The sequence below is a fragment of the Seriola lalandi genome, unplaced genomic scaffold (genome assembly GCF_002814215.2).
Source record: "Seriola lalandi dorsalis isolate HSWRI2012SDOR001 ecotype SW California unplaced genomic scaffold, Sedor1 jcf7180002054694, whole genome shotgun sequence".
In the NCBI taxonomy this organism is placed as follows: Eukaryota; Metazoa; Chordata; class Actinopteri; order Carangiformes; family Carangidae; genus Seriola; species Seriola lalandi.
Window position 1 is genome coordinate 808,998 of NW_019525247.1, and position 24,802 is coordinate 833,799.

At 38.0% G+C, this 24,802-nt stretch overlaps 3 protein-coding genes across 4 annotated transcripts in view; 2 read left to right on the top strand and 1 right to left on the bottom strand.

Moving 5' to 3' along the window:
• Positions 1-956: 956 nt before the first annotated feature.
• ing2 (inhibitor of growth family, member 2) lies at positions 957-5,845 on the bottom strand. Its single transcript, XM_023423804.2, has 2 exons — positions 5,582-5,845; positions 957-2,338 (listed from the first exon to the last, which is right to left on the bottom strand). The coding sequence occupies exons 1-2, from the start codon at positions 5,724-5,726 to the stop codon at positions 1,638-1,640; spliced, it is 846 nt and encodes a 281-aa protein (XP_023279572.1). The 5' UTR covers positions 5,727-5,845; the 3' UTR covers positions 957-1,637.
• A 5,164-nt stretch (positions 5,846-11,009) lies between these two features.
• cd68 (CD68 molecule) lies at positions 11,010-21,299 on the top strand. Its single transcript, XM_023423801.2, has 6 exons — positions 11,010-11,162; positions 12,538-12,905; positions 13,321-13,440; positions 15,517-15,586; positions 15,951-16,124; positions 17,637-21,299. Exons 1-6 carry the CDS (start codon positions 11,117-11,119, stop codon positions 17,774-17,776), a joined length of 918 nt encoding a protein of 305 aa, XP_023279569.1. The 5' UTR covers positions 11,010-11,116; the 3' UTR covers positions 17,777-21,299.
• Positions 21,300-22,832: 1,533 nt separating this feature from the next.
• The window catches only part of LOC111667956 (uncharacterized), an 11,582-nt gene continuing 9,612 nt past the window's right edge, over positions 22,833-24,802 (top strand). The window contains exons 1-3 of one of the 2 annotated variants that reach the window (XM_087178650.1): positions 22,840-22,991; positions 24,256-24,314; positions 24,447-24,568. In XM_087178650.1, coding sequence (XP_087034776.1) covers positions 24,458-24,568 — 111 coding nt within the window. In that variant the 5' untranslated portion in view covers positions 22,840-22,991; positions 24,256-24,314; positions 24,447-24,457. Of the gene's footprint in view, positions 22,992-24,255; positions 24,315-24,446; positions 24,569-24,802 lie in introns of both variants that reach the window. The other variant, XM_023423824.2, reaches the window with a different exon arrangement.

A 24,802-nucleotide genomic window follows, 5' to 3' on the forward strand; every position in this document is an offset into this window, starting at 1 on the left:
TGAAGGCTCAGTTTCTGAATACAGGCTGTGTGCATTTCTCTGTGGACTGAGGCTTTGATACTTTCACAGTATTAATATAGAAGCTAGACCTGATCTATAATCAAACAACACATGGACATCCACCTTTAGACTGTATGGACCTTTAACTGAATTGGCTACAGTGCACAGAGTGCACACTGCCTGGTAGCCTCATTAGTCTAAATGAATCATAAATAAACATAAAAAGCTTGTATTTACAGCATGACATATTTAAATATGCCAGCTCTGATATGTTCACACTCACATGAAAGTACACAGCCCATCCTAACGCAGACAAGTTACAGTGTAGCCCCCACCATTTCCTTCAGGGAGAATAATATATTATTCTTTTTATTATAATAAATAAGAAACCAAATTAAAATAAATTAAAATTAAATGAAAAAATTATATATTCAGTGTGAGAGTCTCTACTATGTTAGGGGGAGTTTATAGCTGCAGTGTTTAACATGCATAATTGGTCATCTCTGTATTTTAGTACAGTTAATACAAACTCACTTCCTGTAACCATTTCAAATTAAAAGCACTCTAACATGTCAGTGGACAGAAACCCCTTTTTTTTCTTGACAGGGCTTTTATTCCTTTGGTGCAGTAAGAGCATTGTATCATCTCCAGTTGCACGTTTCTGTTGTTTACCTGCTATTCAGATCTGCTCGTTTCTTTAGCTTAGCAGTTAGTGATGACTTCTCTCTCTGCTCGCTGTGTCTTATGTTTTGTTGTTCCTCTACGTCCTTTAGTAATTCATATAATGAAAGTAGTTTATTTACTGTACTGGAGGCCAGGCTCAGTGTATTGGAAGCCATACACCCGTTCACACCTGTACATGGTCGTGGAGATAATTTACTCTTGGCCAAAGTGTTGGACTGATGACTGGTGACTAACATGGCTGACTTCATAGCGAAGAAAACAGAGCAGGTAACTCAATGACAATACTTTGTTTTAATGAATATAAAAAGAAATGTACACGATAGTGATAGTGAACCAGTGAAAACGTTAAGTCCACAAACATGACGCTCTATTCCAGTGTCCCATCAACAATCATCTCCTCAATTAAATATCAATCTCTTGTAAACATATAACATGTGAGGGTTATTCTCTAGAAGCCATTATTGTATAAAGACAGATTTAGACAGATTCCAAACAACTGAGTATAATTTAGAAAGTTAAAATAAAGAGTTTGGCCAAAACTGAAGAAGATCATGACCATTAGCAGGAATACCTTATTTTTTATTAGGAACGTGACCAGAATGAAAAGGGATACTAAACCAAACGATGCTTTCTTTTTTTTTTTCTTATAAGTCAAAATAATAAAAAAAAAAAAAAAAAAAAAGTCCCACAAGAAGCAAAACACTTGAGGATGACGGCAGCTTCAAGCTGATGATTCTTGCAGCAGCTGGACTTCCTACAGACCACAGTGCACTTATAGCCAGTGGGAACAATCAGTGATGTAACAGCACAAGTTCAAATACAACTCGTCCTTGATTAATAAGCGCTGCTACTAATGGTGTTCGATTGTGCTCTTACAACATCACGAGTACTGTTATCAACTACGACCGACAGTCCTAACCCTCGGGCTGAAGACCTCTTCGAGATGAAGGTCACTACCTGGAACGGCGGTCTTTTCTGTTCTTGTCTAGGCTTTTGTCCATGGTCTTTTCGTTGTCCCCTCTGCATTTGGGGCAGTACCACTTGCCCTTGGGCTTGTAGGTCAGGCCCACACAGGAGAAGTGGAACCACTCAATAGGGCACTGGTCGTTGTCGCAGCCGATCATCTCGCCATAAGACACCTGCTCACAGAGACAGTAGGTGGGCTCATTGGGGTCGATGGCGAATTCTACCGGCGAGGCGTCCCGTTCCTGTTTGGACTTGCGCTTCTTCTTCTTAGCAGACTTGGACTTCTTTTCCCGGGGAGGAGGGATGGACAGCTCCTCCGAAGCGTCATCCACCATAGACCCGTTGGCCGACGGGTGGCTGGAGTCACGGCTCTCGCTGTTGCGCTGGCGCCGTGGGCGCCGGGTTGAAGTGCGCTCGGGGGCAGGGGGCTCTTGGACACTGGAGCGGCGCTCTGTGGTGAGCCGCTCTGCCTCGCTGGGCTCCTGGAGGCACAGGGAGTGGGAGTCCATCTGGCGGGAGCGGTTCTCCACCAGCTCCGTCATCTGGGTCACCACATGGATCTTCTCGTCACCAAGCTCCTGGCTGATGATGAGCGCCCGCTGCAGCTGGATCTGCAGGCGCTTCCTCTGAGCTGCATCCTGCTCACCTTTGTACTTCTCAAACACTTCATCCACCTCCTTCAGCACCTCTGCAGAGCACAGCACACACACACACACATTAATGAAACTGAGCATGTGGTCATGTCATTATCAGCTGCCTTAATAATTCTCACTGCTATTTGTAAAACTGTTGGAAAAAAAAAAAAAATCAGTCCATACTCATTTCAAAATTGCCATTCAATCTCTTTTCTTTTCTTTTTTTTTTTATTTTTATTCGTGACTAAGCATAACAAAAACAAGTGTGACACAAAGGGTTCATATAATGGACAAACATGTTCATATTCAGAGATACTGAAAAGAATATGATGTGTATGGTATGTGTCTATGATGTATGTGCATGTGTGTGTAGTTTTTGACGTTTATATGTGATGCTTTCGTATGTATGACAATGATGATGTTATATAAATATAATCATAAGGAAAATGTAATAAAAATAAAATAATTTTAAAAAACAAAATATATAATCATTTAAATGATATCCTGTCAATGCGACAAAAACATGAGTAATAATAATAATAAATCTCACCAAAAATATGCTATATGTTACTATAAAATGTAACAAAATAGAAGATAGTATAAAGTAATATGATAGTAGTATGGTGGTGTTATGACAACAGTATGTATTATTTATATAATTTAATAATTATAAACATTTTATTACAATATGTATACATAATTATACTACCATTTTATTTTACTAAAATGCATCACTGATTAAATTCCCACAACAATGTCTGAAAAAACTGAAGCATGAGATTTTGAGCTCCGAAGGTGTTTGACTTTTGTGTTTTGAGACTTTAACAAATTGTACATTAGTATTTAAGATACAACGCATGAAGTTAAATGAATGAAGGATGTTTGTGGTAAGTGTTAGGCTAGTGTAAGGCTACACAAGACTGGCTGATACATTATATCTGAAAAATTAAGCTCTTACTTTTACTTATAATCTGGGTTGAATTTCCTCTATTATCACTGAGCACTTTATTAGGAACACCACACTAACACTGGGTAGTTCCTCAGTCCTTCATGTTGACATGACTTCACCACATCATTTCTGCTGATTTCTACAACAGCCTGTTGTAGATGTACACCAGGTGACATCCAGCTTAAATATGATCCTTTCAAACAGCTGCCTCAGGTCACTCTGCATTCAGATCCATGACTCGTGTGTAGATCCTGGACACTGTACAGCAATGTCTACAACTGTATAGGCAGCATCAATACAACCTCTGTGTTGATGGTGAGATTTTTTTGTTTTACTGTTACATCCTCATCTTGTGATGTGCAATATTTTTTATATGCGTTCCATTTCTGGCACCGATTACAGTGCAGTTATTGATTGGTGGATATATAGGCTTTTCTCTGTTGCCAAGTAATGAAGCGTTGCCAAACACTTAATTTCCACATTGATCGGGTAGTTTCAGTTGGTAGGAGATGTTATTGCATCCTCAAAAAACTCTACAGCGATGATCATTCCCTCATGATTGAGTCGTATCTTTTAAGTAATTCAGCATCGTGCAAGGTTTCAAAAACACTGCAGCGTAGAATGACAGCAGCCCTTTACGATTCTTTGTGATTTGGTCTTAGTGAGTTAGGAGTTCTCTCCCCTACTTCTAGCTTCTCTCAGACTTAGGTGCAACTTTTAGCACTAAGTGGCTTTGTGAATTACTCTTAGAAAAATTAGGAGTCCTAAAGTTAGGACTGACACGCCCATTATTTTTAGGAGTTTCTCCTAAATCGGCAATTTCAGGGCTACTTTTAGCCTTAAGATGCTTTGTGAATATGGGCCCAGGTCTTCAACTGTCCTGTTGGCGAGTCTGTGTCCACTGCAGCCTCAAGTTTCTGGTCTTGGAGGAAGTGGAACCTGACGTGGTCTTCTGTTGTTATAGTCCATCCACCTCAAGGTTTTGATGTGAACATGAACTGAAGCTCCTCACCTGTATCTACAGTTTATACTCTGCACAGCTGCTGCCACATGATTGGCTGATTGCTTGAATAAGCCTGTGTACAGGTGTTCCTAATAAAGTGCTCGCTACAAGTTTTCAGCAGACATTTTAAACTTTTTTGCTGAAGTGAAATTGAAGTTGGACATGTTAGAGGCAGGATTGGAGGAGGGCTGAGCCGCAGTGAGCTCCTGCCCACAGGAAATGACGCCAGTTGAAGGGGGTTGCCTTGACGAGGAGCTATCCGGCTCTGCGGCTCAAGCTAGACGGAGCAGTAGTGGGGCAGACGTCGTACTAGCTGCTCAAGATGTGTAATCTGTTTTAAAAATAATCTAAAGCGAATGCGTATGAACTCAGTTGATGTGTGTCTTTATCTACCGATGGTGTCGTTGAACTTCTTGGGAGCGGAGGCAGCTTTACGCCGCAGCTCAACCTGCGTCAACATAAAACAATGAGAATTGTTTTTCCTGTACTAGAGGCTTTTATTAACAATACTAACAACCTTAACTTTGGCCCCAGAGTCATAAATAACTGTCATCAGCTAAATACTGATCCCATTTCACAAACAGCAGTGCGAAAATTAACATTTAACCAGCGCTCTTTCGTATGCAGAATGTCACACCAGCTTACGTTAAGAGAACAGCAATATCTCCCGACCATGGTCATTGGGCAAATGTTCATACATCAATTAACACTTACACCATCTTCGACACATCTTTATTCTACATTGTGGGCTTCGGCATACGTTTAATACATAAGGCAGCGTTTATTTCAAATAAATGACTAAGTTTATTCATTGTTTTCCCTGGTATTCGCACAATAATCATCCGTGGAAACACCGCGGTGGGCGGCAGTGTGTAGTGTGTACCTATTGAAAAAGTTGAGATTTTATTATTACACCGTGCTAGTTTTTGGATTATATTAACGCCGAATTTGTCATTGGACACCAAGTATTCGTTTACAGATGTGTATCGGGTCATAATGTGTGTGTACGTTTACCGAGAGAGAGAAATCATAAATTTCTAAATTTTCTCAATGAGTTTGGTGTCACACACAAAACAGGACGGAGTGTATCCGGGCTATGCTAACTGTCGCTTGGCTTGCTTGTTAATTCAACACTTGGCTCGTCGTTATAATTATTCACATTTTAGCTGGTCACGTTACTGTTTATCTGAGTGGACATGAACAAGGGGCGCTCGGTTTTTGCAAAATGGGAACACAAGCCTCGCGCCTGCTCCACCATTTCAGCCCATCCTCTCACACCGCCGTCAATGTTTCCACTTTTACACACGCACTTGTAATTAATGATAAAAAGGTATAACACAGTACCTTGATACTTTGCATCAATTTCTCGAAGCAGGGAAACATTTCTTTGTATGTCCAAAGGTAGGGACTCCACACATTCCAGATAATCCTCCACATAGTTCACCAGTTGTTGCGACTTGTCGGCATTTGGATAGTGATGGCCTAACATCGTCTCTACGATGCATAGAGGCACTAAAAGAATATGGAGGAAATGTGGAAAATATACAGTTAAAATCAAATGCTTGGCGACTTTGCAGCTTGTAGGGCAGTTCCAGGCAGCAGTTCACTTCAAACAAAACTCAAGCCACTGCGCATGCGGGAGTATTTTCCTTTTATGGTAATGTACAGTTTCCTCTCATTTGTCGTCATAGAAGGCGGGGCCAGATGGATTTGCAGCATCGGGATTGGCAGAGAGCGGTCTCATTATCATAGCATTTTCCCGGGAAATTAAACCAAAGGGGAAACTGAAACACAGTGCTCCCATAGTTTAGAAGGAGACTAAGTGTGACCTTGTTTCATATTAGAGCAGAGCAGCAGCAAGATTAAAGGCACAATTAGTAATTTTTGACCATATGAATGTGAAGTTTATTCACATATATTTTTTCTTTTTTTCTTTCTTTGTTTATTCACATGCATCATGACGACTGAATGGAATTATATAAATCAGCATGTTTGTGTTTTGTGGCCAGTCAGAATTCAAAATTTAAACCTGTTTTACTGTAATGTTTACATATGTTATTAATGTACACAGACATTTAACATCCAAAAATAATAATTTAGAGGCCCTGTTAGGAGTCTTTGAATTGTTTTGTGGTGTTGCTGTCATTTTGTCTACATTATCTACAACAAGAATTAGGCCTTAAAGTACAAATATAAGATCACTAAATTCTCCCTATGTCTTAAGGAATATTCAAGCAATTTCGTATGGCAGAGGCTGAGATAAAGCAAATATTAGTCCCTAAGTGGGTCAAGCTCCAAAAAGCCTTCTCATAATGCAACTACTTCCGTTAGACACTCTCAAACCGAGTTAATCCAAAAACCCCTGACGATGTCATCAGAGGCTGTTTACTTTCACAGATTGTGGAATATTCTAAAATTTATACAATATTGTAAACCCCCTGATTTTACTAGAGAAATTTCATATTCATTAGGTGAAATTTCTTAAATCAAGTCCGTCAAGTTGTTTCTAATTGATCTTTACTTTCAGCCTCTTAAATTTGTAACAAACAAGAAGTTTGTCTGTCACTTAAATTATACATTTGTTCCTTTTTTCTTAATTTATGTATTTTTTGTTTATTTTTATTATTATTCTTTTTTGTTTAATTTTTTTGTGTTTCTTTTATTTGAGAACTGGTATGTCTGATTGTTTGTAAATTTTCCAATTTAAATGATTGAAAGAAGCATTGAAAAAAAAGACTGTAAATCATTCTAGTAAAGACTAGTAAATTGACTTTGACAGATAAACATGGTGAAGTGCCCTTTTAAAGTTGATGCACAGTACATTCATATTCAGCGTGGCTGCTGAGATGAGTTTGACTTTGTTCTGATAATTAATCAAATTCACATAGTACAAATAATAATAATGATAATTTTCATGGTTCCACTTCAGTAAGTTGAGGTTGTTCTAATTTAAGCTTTTGTGAAGAACAATGAGACTAAACTAACCAGGAGCAGAAGCGATGGGACACGTGTTTGGGTTCAAAGCATTTGTAAAGCATCTGCTACACACTGAGTCACAGGGCTGAAGTAAACACAGGCCTGAATATGACAATACACAGGTTCCTCCTTGAGGTTACACAAGTGAACCACCTGTTTTATGTGTGTGTGTGTGTGTGTGTGTGTGTGTGTGTGTGTGAGAGAGAGAGAGAGAGAGAGAGAGTTTGTCTTCTTGTTTCCTCTTTCTGTGTCACATGAAATCAGGCAATCTTTTAACATAGTAACAGCTACATTCAATCTAATATGACCAAAGCTACATGGACGTGTTTACTGTGAGTACCACTGCTACATCCCCTGCACTTCCTCTGCTGCTGCTGTTACTGCAGCCACTGAGACTACTGTTACATCTCTGACACTGCTGTGTCCCAGCCACTTCTATTACTACTTCTAGTACTATACCCAATGCTATTACTACTACAACCACTATAATACAACTTGTACTTCTGCTTAACTCTATTACCTCTACCTTTAGAATTATTACAACCACTATATAACTATATACTTCCACTGCAACTACATTTACTTCCACCACCCCTGCTATTATTCCCACTACTATTACTATATTCTATTACATTTAATATTATTATAACAATATTACCACTTCTACTACTACAGCTACTACTACAATGAATAGTGTTTCTACTACTACTGAAAACACTACTACTGCTATTACCTTTATTGTTATGATTAGAAAAACGACTAATTAAATTATTAGTACTGCTACTGTTATTGTAACTACTACAACAAATGCTACAACAACTGCTGCATTACTACTACTACTACTTCTCAGTACTATACTACCACCACCACCACTAGTAGTACTATTATAACACAACTGTAACTACTACTGTCACCATAACTACTACAACTAATATTATGACTACTATTGTACTACTGTTATAGTAGTGCATGATTACAACTACCGGCACTACTACAATTATTACCATTGTAACTATAACATTACTACTAGTATAAATACAACTGCTATAACTATTGCTATCACAACTTTGACTATTCTACTATTACTACCGCTGTTACACTACTACTAGTAGTAGTGTTACAAGTCACTCATGGCCAGATTTACCTCCTGAGGGGCCCCTGGGCAGAAAAGTGGTGTTGGGCCTCTGCTGACACCCTCTATACATGACAGAATAACTTTCATTTACAGTTTTGATGAGTGATTGATTGCTGAAGTCATTTCTAAGCATATTGGTACCAGCTTCTCAGATGTGAGTATTTGCTAGTTTGCCAGTTCTCTATAACAGGAAACTCTGAAAGCCATTATGGACAACCCCTCTCCCCCACTGCTGAACTGAGGCAACGTTCAGCCACAGACTCTTCCAGCAACATGCCTCAAAGCTGCACACCGCCACAGTCTAAGACTCAAATCTATAAATCTCAGGAAAACTGATATGCACATTTTGTATATTACAATAGAATCGGGACAAACTGCACAACACTTAATAATTCATTTTTTTATGTTGTACATAATATTTCTATTTTATCTTATCTTTTAGATTATGTTTCTATTCTTATTTTTATTTCTTATTGCATGTTCCCCTTGTGCTGCTATTCTTTTGTGCTGTGTAGAGTTTTTAGGTTTTTGAATGTTGATCCAAACATTAAAATGTTAACTTGGTTCCAGAGAACTATCCATTTTCTGACATTTTATACACTGAGCAATCAATCAATGATGACTGTGTTGTCAGATGTATTGATAATGAAAGTAATCGTTGGTTGGAGCCTCCTTCTTGGAGTTCTCCTAAAATAAAATAATATTAATTGAAACACTGAACGACACTGACCCTGCAGTTTCTCTCTGCAACACCAGGGCTACAAGATGGAGAGTGGTCATGTTCTACTTCAGTGGTCAACATTTATAACAAGTTTGCGGTCAATTAAATTATGCAGATGTAAATTAAGCCTGGGGCTTTTAGGACCCTTGGGCCCGCTTTGCACAGTTAGTAATCCAGCCTTGATAAAACCGCCTCAAGCCTGGTTCTGGTGCTGTTAGTGCTGTGATGTCTGATAGTGACGGCAGGAGCGTGTGTTCCCAGTACATGCCGTGCAGCCTGAGGTAAAATAAAGTAAGAAATGTTTAGTTGGCAGTTGCCGTGTGGACTTGATAAATGAGTGAATCACGCGGTTAAAACACATGAACTGCCTGGTCTGTGAGAGAGTCCGGAGTTTCACTGCACAGGAACATGTGACCTTTGCCTCCAGTTTTAGCAGTTTTAGGCAACCCTCCCCCTGACTGCTGTCACATTGGTTTCGTTTCCTGAGTATTGATATTAGTTGGCAAGTTTGAAAGAATCATTAGCGCTTAAGAATCAAAAGTACCACTTCCGGTTTGTACTTTTCAAATTACAATCGCCATAGCCTTCCAACAGTGCCACTTAAAATATACCACTCCGGCATAACACAGTATTCCAGATTAGTGGGGAGCAGTCATACGTAACGGAATTACGTTGATTAGATTACAGAATAAATACAATTGTAATCTGTTACAGTTATTGGGGGAAAAATGTAATTTAATTACAGTTACTAAACAAAATGTTGGTGATTAAAGAGGTTACATCTGAATATATTCTTTTCTGTAAAAAGCTTGTGTTTTCATTCAATATGAATTTGGAGAGGTTATAGGTTGTAAACCTTCTACAGGGCACCAGCAGACTAAATTAATGCTACTGAAAAGTAATCAAGTTCATTCAAAAAAATATATTATATTATATTCAACATATTATAAAAAAAATTATTTACCAATTAAGTAATGTCTAATTTGTAGTGAACATATTTGCACTTTAATTAAATCAAACTGAGGGGTACTTGTAATGATATTTTGTAACTTTAAGGGGGGATTATGCCTTTAAACCTCTTTAATTAATCAGAAAACTCATTAATTTGTACATGAAAATATTTCATGTCCCAAATATAAAAGAAAATCCCTAATGATCATAATGATTTTTCAAAATAAAACATTGAATATGATTCATTCATATATCAAACAAATATAGATAATACTATAGAACACTATAGAAGTAACGTTTTATCTAATATTGTAGGCTATTTAAAAAGATATTCAGATATTTTCCCTTTGCACTATCAACAGTACCTTATATTTGTTGCAGATTTCTTTGATCATTATACATGCTTTTATTTATTTATTTTTTATTCAAGGTCTTTTTATTGGTTTTGTTTAAAGTCATAGAGGATGTAATAAATCACTGATACAGTTGAAGAAAGACAATGTATCCCCTCCCCCTTTGATCTGTTTTAACATCCCTATTATAGTGTTACTGTATCATGTTTGTAATCAGATTACTGATTACATATACAAACAGACAAATTCAATGTGACAAAAAATATAGGTAAGACAAAAAAAAAACATAAGCAAAAGGAATATAATTAAATCAAACAACATAATAAATAGAAAAAACAGAGATTAATAAAAAATAAATTAAAGAATTACAAATAGATAGTTTTATAACAATATATAATACGGGGTCAGTTATAAAGAAATGTACCTATCAGTACCTATTAGTAGCGTCCATTTTTCCGAAATTAGTTTAAAAAAAAAAAAGGTTGCCATATAGCATGGAATTTCTGAGCACACAGAATAATTTTTTAAAGGTCTTAAATCCGTAGTCCAAAAACTGATAGAAATGTATCCTTCCATTCACATGCTTTTATTTTTAGATCAATGACTTCCGGTTCTGTTCTATGCGCCTGTGTGAACTTGACGCGGCTGTTTATTTAGCAGAGACGCAGAGGTGTTGTTCCACATTGAGCGAGTGTCAAGAGAAGTGCAGCAGGAAGAGGTTCCGTCAGTCAGCACCTGTCACCATGAAGACGGCTGTTGTGTTCATTGTTGTCTGCTGCGCTGTCTCAGGTGAGGCTCAACCAATCACACTCTGACACAGAGTTTAATGGGCTACATGACAGAAATTAGTTTGTAGAAAACATTAATACGTTTTTATAACACAACAGAATTTTGTTGCTTCCTACGGGATCTTCTTAATAATTTCATACAGCTTTAATGTTGGAGTGTTGCCGCTGTTTTACTGTGGTGATCAGAAAAGTCTGTGTGTGTTTATTGATTGGGTGAATAAATGAGACATGGCATGTTTTTATCGGACCTCAGTGTGACTTCCTGGATTGTTTAGGGAACAGAAATTTCCGCAGTCTTTCGATAGTGTCTGAGTCACATGTCTGCTGGCAGAAGAGCGCTGTTTTTTTTTTTAGCGGATGGGGTGAATCTGCAACTTGTGTTGAAACCGGAACTCACTGTTTAAAACAGCAGTTAAGTTAGATTAATGACTCTGCAATGATAATGTTAAATCTTATGGTCTTTAAAAGAACTATACTTTTTCAAGGAATATTCGTATTTACTTACTCCTGACAACTAATTGAAGGCCGTAGTTTGTATTTACTCTTTTATTACTGCTTTAAGTCCCATATCCATCTGTCTGGCTCAAAATGAGCATAGTCAGTAACCTAACTCGTTTTAAAGTCAGCCATCTGTGTGTCCAAGCCCTAAAACCGAACATTATACCACTGCAGATAAGCTGTGCACCGAAAACACATCATAAAGTGTCGTAAATGTGACTTGTGCAAAAGACAAGTGTACTTAGATAAATATGGCAGTCAGCTGATGTCAATGTTAAAAACAGTAAAGCTATTAAACTATGTCAGAATGCTTATTTTAATTTTAATGATGTTGTTTTAATGTAATGTAAAAATTACGTGTGTCATATGAAAGGGTTCGCTTGTATTGATGAACCCCCAGATAATTGTCATCCAACTCTGCAGATAATAAAATAAATCCGGCCCATACTTGGGTCACATGCGTCTTTTCTTCTGGCCCAGTATACGCCCGGTTCCACGGCATAAATCTGGCACATATATGGCAGGATTTATGGGTTTAACAGCCCATCAATTATATCATCAGCTATGGTTTCAGCAGCAGCACGCAGCTGTTTTCTACAAGAAAGCTTCACTTCGTCCATGGTACACTCCAGCAGACAGTCAAGGTCTGTGACCTGTTGGTGAAGAACATCTAGCGGCCAAAGAAACTAGGGTTTTTCCCATTAGTTGGTGGGCCGAAACAAGATGTCAGATGTTAGGTTTCCAGGTTGTTCCACTGCCAGCAAGTTGCCAAAACAATAAATGAATGTGGCTTTAAATATAAGATAATGAAGTTGGGAGGTGGTTTATACATTTTTATTGAAATGGATTTGTTTCTCTCTCTGTCTTTTTGACTGAAGCGCTGTCATCAGCTGAAGACAGGAAGAAATCCAAACCTTCTGCATCTGTGTCCCCTGCGGAGCAGTTTGGCAGCTCGGAAAGCCCCGAGCCTACAACACCCACAACCAAGCCTACAACAACCACCCCCAAACCTACAACCACCCCCAAGCCTACAACAACCACCCCCAAACCTACAACCACCACCCCTAAGCCTACAACCACCACCCCAAAGCCTACAACCACTACCCCCAAGCCTACAACCCAACCTGTTCCACAACCCACCCCACCCACCAACTTGACTGTAGGAAACTACAGTCTAATGACTGACAAAAAAGTGGTTTGTCTGATGGCCCACATGGCGCTGCAGATCCGATTGGTAACAGCAAAGGTACATTTCATTAGTCATAGAAACAACAAGAGCCCTGGCAAAGGTAGTCCAAAGGTCCAGCAACTTCTCTGAGCAGATTCTAATCTTAAACTTGGATTTCTGGATTTTATTAAGCCATTGTGTTAGTCATCAAAATGGATAGAACTTTCTGCACGAGTCTCTGACTCAAATTTCGTCAATGCGAATGTCAGCATCCTATTTTCAGGAATTGAGAAAATCTTTTCACATGAGTTTTAATTTCCTCATTGTTGTGGGCTTGACGATTGCAGAAGGTTAAATGTGTGTCATCTTTGTGTCATAAGACACAATAATCCTATGTGACATGTTGTTTACTCTAAAGAAACTTTGTAACTGCCACAGTACCTTCTAGAACATTGTGATACAAGATGGCTTCATTTCTCCGTTTATGTTTCAGGCCAATGGAACCTTTATTGTTCAGCCAACAAAGACCAAGACTACAGGAAGTTGTGGGGAAACAAAGGCGAACCTGACCCTTGTCTTCAAAGAGGGCTTTATCACCTTCATGTTCAACAAGGTATGTTTGATTTCCCTGATTTGTCACAAATATGACAATGTCAAATGCTGTTGATGGGGGAGGTATCTAGTCCTTGTTTTTCCAAAACCTTCAATCCTTGACGTTGGCACACTGATTTGGAATTTAAATTTGGAGTGTCCAGAAATGAAACAGTACAACATTAACAGAATTAACCCTGGTAACGTCATGTGGTGTTAGTGTTAAAAAGGGGAACTATAGTTGACAGGCGTGTTCTAAGAGCATGTGACAAGGAAACTGTATCACACCGCTACTGTCTGCAAATGCCTGTGCGATTCATTAAGTGGTTTTTCTAAGTGACACTTGATATGAGCAGGTGAAAGAATCAATGTATCATTGTCAAACTAACTCCCCAACCCAACCCAGGTATAACTGCATAAACAAACACAGACATTTAATGTGCAAAATGTCAAACAATCGTGTGGAATTCTGTGAGGTGATGTTTTCACGTCTTGATGTGTCCAATCAACTGTCTAAAAGTTATTCAGTCTACTGTGATTAAATCAGAAACCCATGACAACAGAAGAGCAGGCACTAATGAATAATTGGCATTTTAACTTAAAAAGATAAATGATATCAAAATACTTGTTGATTCATTTTCTGTGAGCTAGGTGTCCAAAACAAATCAGTAAGGATTAACAGTCCAGACGGACCAACTAGGTCTCTTTTGATAAGCAACCTCAGATTTTAGCTGTAAAGAGACATCACAGCCAGGCCAGAGTGTTGCTTTCATTTTCATTTCTGAAATAATGAAGGGCGTTCCTGCTTCCTGTTGTCATATAAGATCAATTACCTACGTCAGCATTTCTTGCCATCAGAATTCAAGCTCTTTGTGATTTTAACAACATCAAAGAATGATACATTTGTTAGCATAAAAAAATAATTTAAATAGAGATATTGAATATAAGACAATAACAAAATACATAGCTTATTGAAAATGTACCATACTTATCTATATATGCATGTATATGTTCATCATATGAAATTCCAATGTGATTTTCTGTAAGAGAACCTAGAGTTTTTGGTTTCGCTTTCTTTTCTTTTACTGGAAATACTCACCGCTGTTAGGTTTAACTTCCAAAAGCATTAAAGTAGAAAAATGATAAATAACACAATAGGTAAAAACATTTATTTAAAGAACTACTAAAAGGTTTATCAGATATTTAACATATTTACAGCTAAATAAAGGTGTTAAAGATATAGAACATTGAAGATTAGGTTAATTTTTACTTCGGGTATTTTATCAACAAACGTAGTTTCTTTGTGGCACAGAAAAGTTCAAACACTCAGTAGCTTGAAAAGCATCAACCCAGTCCAACTGAAAACTAGGTTAGCTACTTAACTAGCTAGCTGACTAGCTTAGTCTTTAGCGCAGCAGCATGGGTTTGAGTCCAGCCTGTAGCCCTTTGCTGCATGTCTCTCTCTCTCTCTCTCTCTACTCAGCTTTCCTGTCTCTCCCACTGTCACTATAATAAAAAAGGCAAAAGTCAGAAAAAATGACTTAAAAAAAAAAAAACCATCTAGCTAACTAACTAGCTAGATATTAGAAAGCTAGAACCATGTAGAGGGCTCATGGGCTGCTACTGCAGAAAAGCTACACGAATATTAACATGTAATTATATGTTTGAAACTAAAACAAGAACAGCATATCATTAAAATAGTTCAGGAACAAAGCAGGGTGTGGTACACGACTGAAAGAGTTTATCAGTCTGCTATTCAATTTGCTACAAATGCCCCCTTCAACACACATCACTGACTTCTGCATTATCTGGTCAAATGGCCCTCTTTGCATACTTGTCATAACATATACTGGTTGACACTCATCTATAAATCTCTTCTTGGATACTCACCACTCTATTTAAGTCAGTTATTGCAGCCAAGCACAATATACGCTCTTCTTACATCAGATTAATAGAGTCTGATAACATCCTCAATCATGTTTGAGTTTGTTCACTGAAATGAAAAGCGATATCTCACACATAGTTACAGTAAGGATTTAGCACCATGACTACCCAGTATGGAGCCTTTGTGAAAACCTGTTGTCTTATGTCTCCTCAGAGCGTCGCTAATAATTCTGCCTACGTCGATGCTCTGTCTTTCGATTTCTCCTACGCCTTCACCAAGGGAGGTGAGTTGAGAATACTCATGTTTTTATACAGCCTCTACACATCATTTATTGCCATTAAACTTTAGACTGTTAGAACTGGGTCACTGTCAGTTCAGTTTAAGGGTCAGTGTTGTGCAACACTGGCAAATGTTAGCACAAACAAGAAGCATTAAAGCTTTAACAACTTCCTTGTTTGTCTGTTCAGTTATGTATAGATCTTTGAATCTACTGCTAAACATGTGATGTTGGTAACAACCAGCCTACGTTCAGTACAATCCAGTCTAACCAGTTTGGTTCCATATCTGATCTGGTCAGCTTTTATGTTTATAACAGTCATCATCATGCCCTGAAATAATCCCAGCATTGTTTTTAATGACTATTGCAGCTCTAAAGAGTTATCTCGCCAACAACAAGTCGATGCATCTCTTTCCTGCGAAGATCGGACACTCCTACTCCTGCAAGGGTGAATCTCTTTACATGGGGAATGGACTGTACCTGGATGTCAATCAAGACAAGATGCAGGCCTTCAATCTGACCAAGAGCGGTGACTTTGGCTCGCGTAAGTGTCCTCATGAAGAAAGAGACAGTGCCTCTATTAAATGCATTAATCTTAGATCCATTAATGAAAGTAATGAGTCCTCCTTATATAATGTTATGCAATACCACAATGGAAAAGTATTCCAAGTCCTGCATTCAGTAACAGCACAGAGGTATTATCAACAAGATGTATTTATAGTGTTAAACGTTAAACGGCTACAAGTAAAAGTAATATAACAATATTACATGTATTATGTATTTTCAAGGACAGTAGCATAAAGTAATTGTATTGTAATTATAATTGTAAAAAAGGAAAATATATTGTATATAGTGGAGGAGAAGTGTAAAATAACAAATAGAAATACTCCATTAAGAACAATATTCCTCACTGATATCACTGTTATTAAAAAATGAGTTCCACCCAACCAGCTCAACATGACTATAGGACCATTCTGCTGCATTACAAGTAGTTCAATTTTACAAATTACATTTATGGTAATAGTTTACTTAAAGATTTGACCAACTCCTCCCATGACTCATTGTCCGTATCATCACTTATCTTTACAACCCATAACACTGTATTTGGTCTGTATGAGTGTTGACCAACTGTAGTTGGTCATAAGATTTGACAGACACAGAGAGTGTCAAACATGCAAAGAAATCTCTGATATTAATTAACAATTATGAATACATTATTCTAAAGAGGTCAGTAATCACAGTCCAGTCACACAGGTGTCAGCTGTGTGACACAGTTGTGCAGTTTACTAATGCACTGTGCAGCATTTATCATGAGCCACCTGCTGCCAGGAAGAGCTGGTTTAACTACTGTCTAACTGAACCTGCAGCCTGTCACTGTTTACATTAGCTAACAAAAAAAAGCTTGTGACAGTTAAATGCAAAGCTCTTCGCAGCATGTGTTTTATTAGGCAACATATAAAACGACCACAACATTATGGATCTTGATGTTGCACATAAGAGGATCTCTACTCTTGTTGCACAATTTGTTGGCGCAACAGTTTGTATAATAAAAATAAATAAATAATAAAAATGCAATTATTTATTAAATTAAAATAAAATAATTTAAGTGCATTAAATTTCATATTCTATGTGGGTATGTATGTTTGACAAATAAAAATAATTTTTTGAAATTTTCAAATTCATAATTACTGCCAAAATATATTTAGAAATGGAAATTCCATGGACAAATCATTTTCTGTATAGCACTGCTGTAATGATAATGATAATGTATAAAATAGGCTTATTATTTTCAAATTGTCAGATAATGTGTAACTAACTTAAAAATGCAAAACTGTGAACTGAATTGCAAAATATACATTTTTAAACATGAAAAGTTAAATCTATATTTGACATCAGTAGTCACACACTTCCATACATACAGCAGTAAATGAACCTGTGCTTGGTGAAATGACACCTTTCAAATGGCACTATTGATCAATGACTTCATTGATTTACCGATATTTGACATTATTGGGTTTTATTATTATTTATATATGTTGTGTTGTGTGTTTTCCAGCTGACGTCTGTCCTGCTGACAAGCCCAATTACAGTGTGGCCATCGGGGTGGGTGTGACACTGCTGGTGCTCATCGTGATTGTGGTGGTGGCCTACCTGCTGAGCCGCAAGAGGAGGAGCGACGGTTACCAGACTCTGTGAGGTGGGCCGGGCGGAGGGCCGTAAGAGGTCACCCAGAGGTGACTCCCGTTAGAAACCCAAGTCAGTGAGGCGGTGAGGGGCACTTCCACCGAGGCCTAACCATTCCTGCCACTTTATAGTGCTTTAATGTAATCAGTAAATTAATTTAAAAAGCTGTTATAAATTGATTAAATTTAAATGTTGTATTGATAAGTTCAAAGTAAAAACAATATCATTAAATTTAAATTCTTCTATTCTGACTCACAAAAAACATTTTGAAAAGACACTTATTTTTAACTTTTTTTGGTTCCATTTACTTATTCCATTGTCGCTCAATTTTAATCTTGCAGTTGATTCATTTTCTGCTGTAACATTTAGAGTTGTGATCGATTTGATGAGCTGTTTAAGCGGCGGGTCAAAGTCCGGCCCACAGAACAGCAGATGGAGCGCTGACATAACCTGGCCTTGGCCTTTAGATATAACTTCCAGTTGACACACTTCTTTACACTGGATTAAAACTCTAAAACACAAAACGAATTCATTGAAGTTTAAGCAAATGGAATAACAAAAAGTAAAATTTAAAAACTTTACATTTGAGTTGTAGTTTTATTTAAAATCAATTATTAATTCACTATTTAGAGAGACAACAAAGAAAAAGCATTAGTAATTGTAAAATTTAAATATTTATATGTTTTTACTTTGAATTTAATAATCTATCATTTAAATACAAATTTGATTAATCAATAGCTCTTGTATTATTATTCCAGTGGCACACTGCTGACTCCATACATATAGGTTTTAAAAGCCAATATAAAACAATTTGTTTTTTAAATTTTAGCCCATTTTTATATGATATTTTTTACCCCAGAAGATTACACAAAGTCACTGGAATTTGACGCCAGAATATTTTTCCCATCATCCTTTGACAGAATGTTTCCATATTTGGACACTAAACATGATGATACTAACAATGACATGTCGATACAAACTGACATCACACGTGTGTAAAACTGACCACAGCGCTTCATCATAATCAGAAAGGTTATGTTTTTACATTAGACAGCCAGTGTATTAAAGGGTCAGTATTGTGATGAGTTTATATTCAGTTTCTTACAAGAGGCTAGTATTGGTTTCTTATATCAGTCTAACCCACATAACTCTCTCACTGAGCAGTGGAAGTGAAATATACATATATATTTATACATATATATAGATTGATATACAGCTTGTTTTGACAAATACAGTTTAAATTCTGCATCTATGTGTGAGCATTATGTGTCAAATGTTTTGTTCTTCTTCTGCTGTTTTTTTTAAGAATCAAATGTTGTGTGTTCTGTCGTCCAGGGATTTTATTATTGAAAAGAAGGGAATTTATCCAATTACTAACTTTACAGGTGATTATGATGTGTTTGCATTATTAATCAGCACAAAAGGGATATTTACACAGATGTTTGTAAGGGATTATTTCTACCTTATCAACATTAATTGCACTGATTGATGTTCCAGCTTATTATTACTTTTGCTTGTTTAATACTATATGTAGCTGATGCTGTGTTTTCATAGAAATGCAAGGATGGACAATCCAGGCATGAACTAGATTAGATTTTTAATAGGTCATACATTCATCACATCTCAGGAGTCCATCTCTCCTCCCCCCACCAAGTCCACTTCACTGCCCTGAAGCTATACTTTGGCATTTGGGAAATATGTTTATTCGCTCTGCAGCTGTTTCCCCTTGTTCTCAATCTATATGCTAAGCTAAGCTAACTGACTCCTCGCTCCAGCTTCATATATGATGCACAGTTATGAGACTTGTATCGATCTTCCCGTCTCACTCTCAACAAGGAAGCAAATCAGCTGTTTCCCAAAATGTCGTACTGTTCCTTTAAACATGCAAAAAGTGACGACCAAAGACAGATTGTGTTGTGCATTCATTGCAACAGAGTGGGCATAACAAAAAAAAAAAAAAAAAAGCATGTTGAGAAAACAATCTCACAACAGTCGTTCATTTAGTAGCTGTTGATCATATCGCATGACCTTCATCGACCTACGGTGGCCCTGAGAGCTCAACACGCCGCGGCTTAAGAAAACACGTGCAAACAGACGAAACACAAACAACTTCAAAAAAACATCTGCATCAGTTTGACGACACATGTGCTGCAGATACACACAACACAACTATATACACAAACACTGCAAATGCTCCCAACACAACGGAAGTGTTTCCAGGGGACACGAAAAAGTGACGAACCCGGCTGGGACGCACTTGCACGGACGTGTCGCTTTTTGGTGTCCCCTGGAAACGCTCACACCATTGTGTTGTGATTATTCGCAGCACATTTGTGTATTTTATTGTGTTGTGTGTATCTGCAGCTCATGTGTCGTCAAACGGATGAATCCGTTTTCCGGATTTGTTTGTGTTTCGTCTGTTTGCGCGTGTTTTCTTAAGTTGCGGCGTGTTGAGCTGCTGATGACAATAAAAGTTTGATTGAAAGGTCTGGAACAGTTACTAAAACAAACCCCTGTTGATGAGATCGTTTTCTCAAATGTTGTGTTTCCAAATCCTCAAATATGTTATGCTGCGTTCAAGTACCTGACAAAAATGGTGGAATTGCAACTTTGAATTGAATATTGAGTTTAAAGGGTCAGTTCACCCAAATCACTGACAGACTTACTGTTTCTCTCCCCCCTGGTGGCATCGAGCCGTGCAGGTGGTTTCAGTTTTCTGTGCTCAGGTTGTGAGATTTCAGCTTTTGAATCTTCTGCCTTCCACTTTAATACGACGCAGGTGAATGAAATGTTGTTTGTGCTCCTCAGAGCACTGAGAAATGTAATCTAAAAATCACAAACACCATCTTGTGTTTTCAGAAACCACGTCCTGGTTACTGAGCGTGATGCACAGATGTAGCTGGCAACAGTTTTTATAGGGACTACTTTTTCCAACAGAAAGGAGTTCTGGTGAAAACTGTTGTCAGGCATGTCTTTGGATTATCTGAGGAACCAGGACGTGGTTTCTGGAGAAATAAGGTGGTGAAGAGTTTTTCAAATTGTCATTTTTCAGTGATGTGAGCATCACAGTTACATTTCCACTCTTCTGCATTGTGTTGGTGTGGAAGCTGAAATCTCAGAGGCTGAGATCTCGAAACCTGGACAAATGAAACCGAACCCATCTGCAGAGTTAGACCCCGTAAGAGTGACATGATTTGTGTGAACTGGCTCTTTAAGCCGTACCTTCACTAAATCCTCAGTGTTCCGGTGTTAATGTGATAAACAGTGGCGTGGTGGGCGGAGTAGACTGTGGAAGTGATTGACTGGAACATGTGTCAGCATCTGCAGTAGTTATGAAGAGTAAGGGAGCTGTAGTTCGGATCACTTGTTGAGCTGACGGACTGAGCTGCTGCTCACAGCTGCAGTTCCACATTTCATCCATCAGGTGATGCTGTGAAGTCAGGGAGTGAAAGGAGATGAGGGAACTATACACAGTGTGTGAGCACTTTTACCTGTTGTTAACTTCCTGTGCCAATAAAGATTGATATATTCTTAAGTGTGTGTGTGTGTGTGTGTGTGTTTGTGTCTTTGATCTGCAGCTTTCGCCTCAGACAGTTTTACAAATTAAACAACCATAGGTACATTTCTCCACCTGCTCTACATTGAATGTTTTAACACTTAAATGAAGCCATTCTGCACAATAGCCTTTATTTAATAGGTACACATACAGTATTATACAATAACTATAGTTACTCCCCAAAGAAAATCCCCTTCCCCTATACGACTGAAACTGCCAAAGTCAAAAATAAATGACTCAAGAAATCTATAATTATGCCATGAAATGCAAAAAATGTTAAAATAAATACAGCAATAAAATGTGACATACAGAGATATTTCTGATTTGGATTAGTTCCACTATTTATTTACTTTCCCATTTAAATTTCCATTTTATTAATTTATTCTTTACTTCTTTATTATTTGTTTATCTATCCATTTATTTTACCTATGTATTTCCCACAAACGTATTTATTTCTGTATTTTCTTTTTACATTTCTTTATACATTTCTGCTTTGATATACAAATGAGGGGCTGTCATTCAAAGTGGGACAAAATAAATTAACATAATAACCAAACCAAATTGGTTTCAGCTCTTTAAACCTATTTCTTTCTGATGAAATAATAAAATGCTAAAAGAGAGGAGAGACGTTTGGAAGTGGATAAAACCAGAAATAAAGAAGAAATAAAATAAATTACAAAAGTAGGTTTATTAAAAGGTAAACAATCCAGAAAGTAATCATAGAATAAAAGGATATACCAGTCAAACAGCTTAACTATATAAATGAATAGAAAGATGAATAAATAAAATCTAATTAAAAGCCAGAATAAAAAGGTAGGTCTGGGGTTTGCTTTTTTAAAATATTAACACTTCCTGCTGCCCTCAGGTCTTTTTATTTATTTATCTATTTTAATTTCTTTACTTAAAAAATTCCACATAAAAAACAGGACAAATTACCACAACAGTAGCTCAGTTCAAAAACATATAGAGGTCAAGTACATAAGCATTGAAAAAAAGAAAATAATAAAAACATAAATACAATAGTAGTATATTAGATAAATTAAAGAAAACAATAAGAAAAATGCCAGGGATTAAGATAAACAAATAGAAAGAGACTTGAAAACATTAAAATGGGAAAATAGCACAATTTCATAATTTTAATAAGTCTTTTGTTTTTTGACGATGTTACTGTCTTTATATACAGCTCCATTTCTTTCGTTTTAGCAAATTTATATTTATGAATGTGAAACTTTGCAAGAAATATAATGAGATTGATTACTTTTCATATTTTGTGTTGATCCTTAAGAAAACCAAAAAATCCATTTTCCAATAGAAGCTCAAAGACAAGTGATAATGTCCAGGATGAATCTACAGCGTCCTCAGGCCTTCAGGAGGCTGCAGGTCCTTTGTATTTAGCTGTTTGTGTTAACATCAGATTTTGGCAGAAGCAGAACTAAAGTTATTTCGCCACCACTCAGCCAATCACAATCCGCCTTTCAAACAGCTGATACCGGGAATGGGAGGAAACGAGCAGCAGGAGTCATGTTGCAGTTACAGACGCGGGGCGGAACTCGATCAGATCCACAAAGTTGTTGCAAAACGTCCGACCTGCTGCAGTCCGGGACCACTTCATAAATACTCATAAAAAAGAGGAAGACTTCCAGGCTGCACAGGACACTGTGATCATGGCAGGTAAGAAGAAGCTTTGTTAGTATAGGCTGCATGGTTTTTAACTGACAGTGAGGAAAGTGTGCCTGAAGATCCAGTTGTTTGCTCACGGTGATGAAATCCAGATGTTGTGTTCCGCTGCAGTAGCGGCTGCAGAGAATGTTCTTGTCGTTCATGCTCTATAACCATAATGTAACAGGGGAGATCTGGAATGATTGTAACAATTCCCTGGGGGAAATTCATGTGTCCATTACATCATTGTTGATAATAATAATAGTAATAAAAACAGGTAATAATAAGTAAACAATAATAATTAGATTAGTCCACTTCCTTTGGCTGAGTTGTTGTATAGCCTGATGGCAGTGGGAACAAAGGATCTCCTGAACCTCTCTGTTCTGCAGCGCAGTGAGATGAGACGTTTGCTGCACCTGTAGCCACTTCTCTGTCCTGCCACAATGTTGTGGAGAGGATGGTTGGTATTATCCAAGATGGCCTCCATCTTATATTGCATGTTCCTCTCCACAACAGTCCTGAGTGAGTCCAGACTCCTGCCAAGCACAGACCCAGCCTTTCTGACCAGCTTTTTGTGTTCGTGTCTGACATGCTGCCCCAGCAGACTGCAGCATGAAAGATACACTGGCCACCACTGACTGATAAAACATGTGCAGCATTTCACTGCAGACGTCAAAGGACCTGAGCTTCCTGAGGATAAAGAGCCGGCTCCGCCCCTTCAGGTAGATGGCATCAGTGTTCAGGGACCAGTCCAGTTTACTATCCAGGTGCACACCTAGGCATTTATCCATGCACTGAAGGCCATCGTCAGATCCCTGTACTCCTCTTCCTGCCCGTTCCTGATATGTTCCACAATAGCTGTGTCATTCGAGTATTTCTGGATGTGACAGGACTCAGAGTTGTATTTAAAGTCGGTCGTATACAGGGTGAACAGGAACGGAGCCAGAACAGTTCCCTGTGGAGCCCCAGTGCTGCTCATCACTGTCCCTGAGACACAGTTACCCAGCCTGACGTACTGTGGTCGTCCTGTCAGGTAATCCACAATCCAGGACGTGAAGCAGGGATCCACCCCCATCCCTTCCAGCTTGTCTTTAAGGATGGGGGGTGGGATGGTGTTATCTACAGAGACTCACAATAAACATGTTTAAACAAGTAAACAAATAAACAAGTTTGAAGAGTTTAACTACAGAACAGACAGTGCTGATAAAAAAATAAATGAAGTAAAAAAAAACATACTTTCTTACCTCAACATGAGTTTTTTTTCCTTCTATAACAGTGTGTGTCTGTCACAGGGAGCTTCTTCCTCACAGGTGGGATAAGGACTAAATTGAGCAGGTACAGAGTAGATTCAGGTGATTTGTAACTCGTTCCTGATTGGAGAACTTGGAAGTGTTACAACTGACCTTTGTTACAACCATCCCTAGCCTCCCCTACATGAGCTCAAGGTTCAGACTGTGACTGTTTCAGATGAAGCAGTGATGGTGGAGGAGGACATCGGGCCGGCTCAGAGCCCGCTGGTCGCAGTCACCTTCCAGAGGAACGTCCACAGGAAAGAGAAGTACCTGGAGGCTGAACCCAAAGCTCTGGGGGTACAGTCTGTGTGTGTGTGTGTGTGTGTGTGTGTGTGTGTGTATGTGTGTGTGTGTGTGCGTGCATGCATGAGTGTGTGTGTGTGTGTAGCAGAATGAAAGCAAGTAAGTAATAGTTTACAGGAAGTGTCCCCATTTCAGTCAGTGTATTGTTGATAGGTTTGGAATGTGTGTGTGTGTGTGTGTGTGTGTGTGTGTGTGTGTGTGTGTGTGTGTGTGTGTGTGTGTGTGTGT

Coding starts and splice junctions, on each gene's coding strand:
- ing2 (XM_023423804.2), bottom strand. CDS start 5,726: ATGTTAGGCCATCACTATCCAAATGCCGACAAGTCGCAACAACTGGTG. Junction 2,339..5,581: donor AATTGATGCAAAGTATCAAG/GTACTGTGTTAT, acceptor TGTGCTCTGCAG/AGGTGCTGAAGGAGGTGGAT.
- cd68 (XM_023423801.2), top strand. CDS start 11,117: ATGAAGACGGCTGTTGTGTTCATTGTTGTCTGCTGCGCTGTCTCAG. Junction 13,441..15,516: donor TCACCTTCATGTTCAACAAG/GTATGTTTGATT, acceptor ATGTCTCCTCAG/AGCGTCGCTAATAATTCTGC. Junction 15,587..15,950: donor CTACGCCTTCACCAAGGGAG/GTGAGTTGAGAA, acceptor TGACTATTGCAG/CTCTAAAGAGTTATCTCGCC.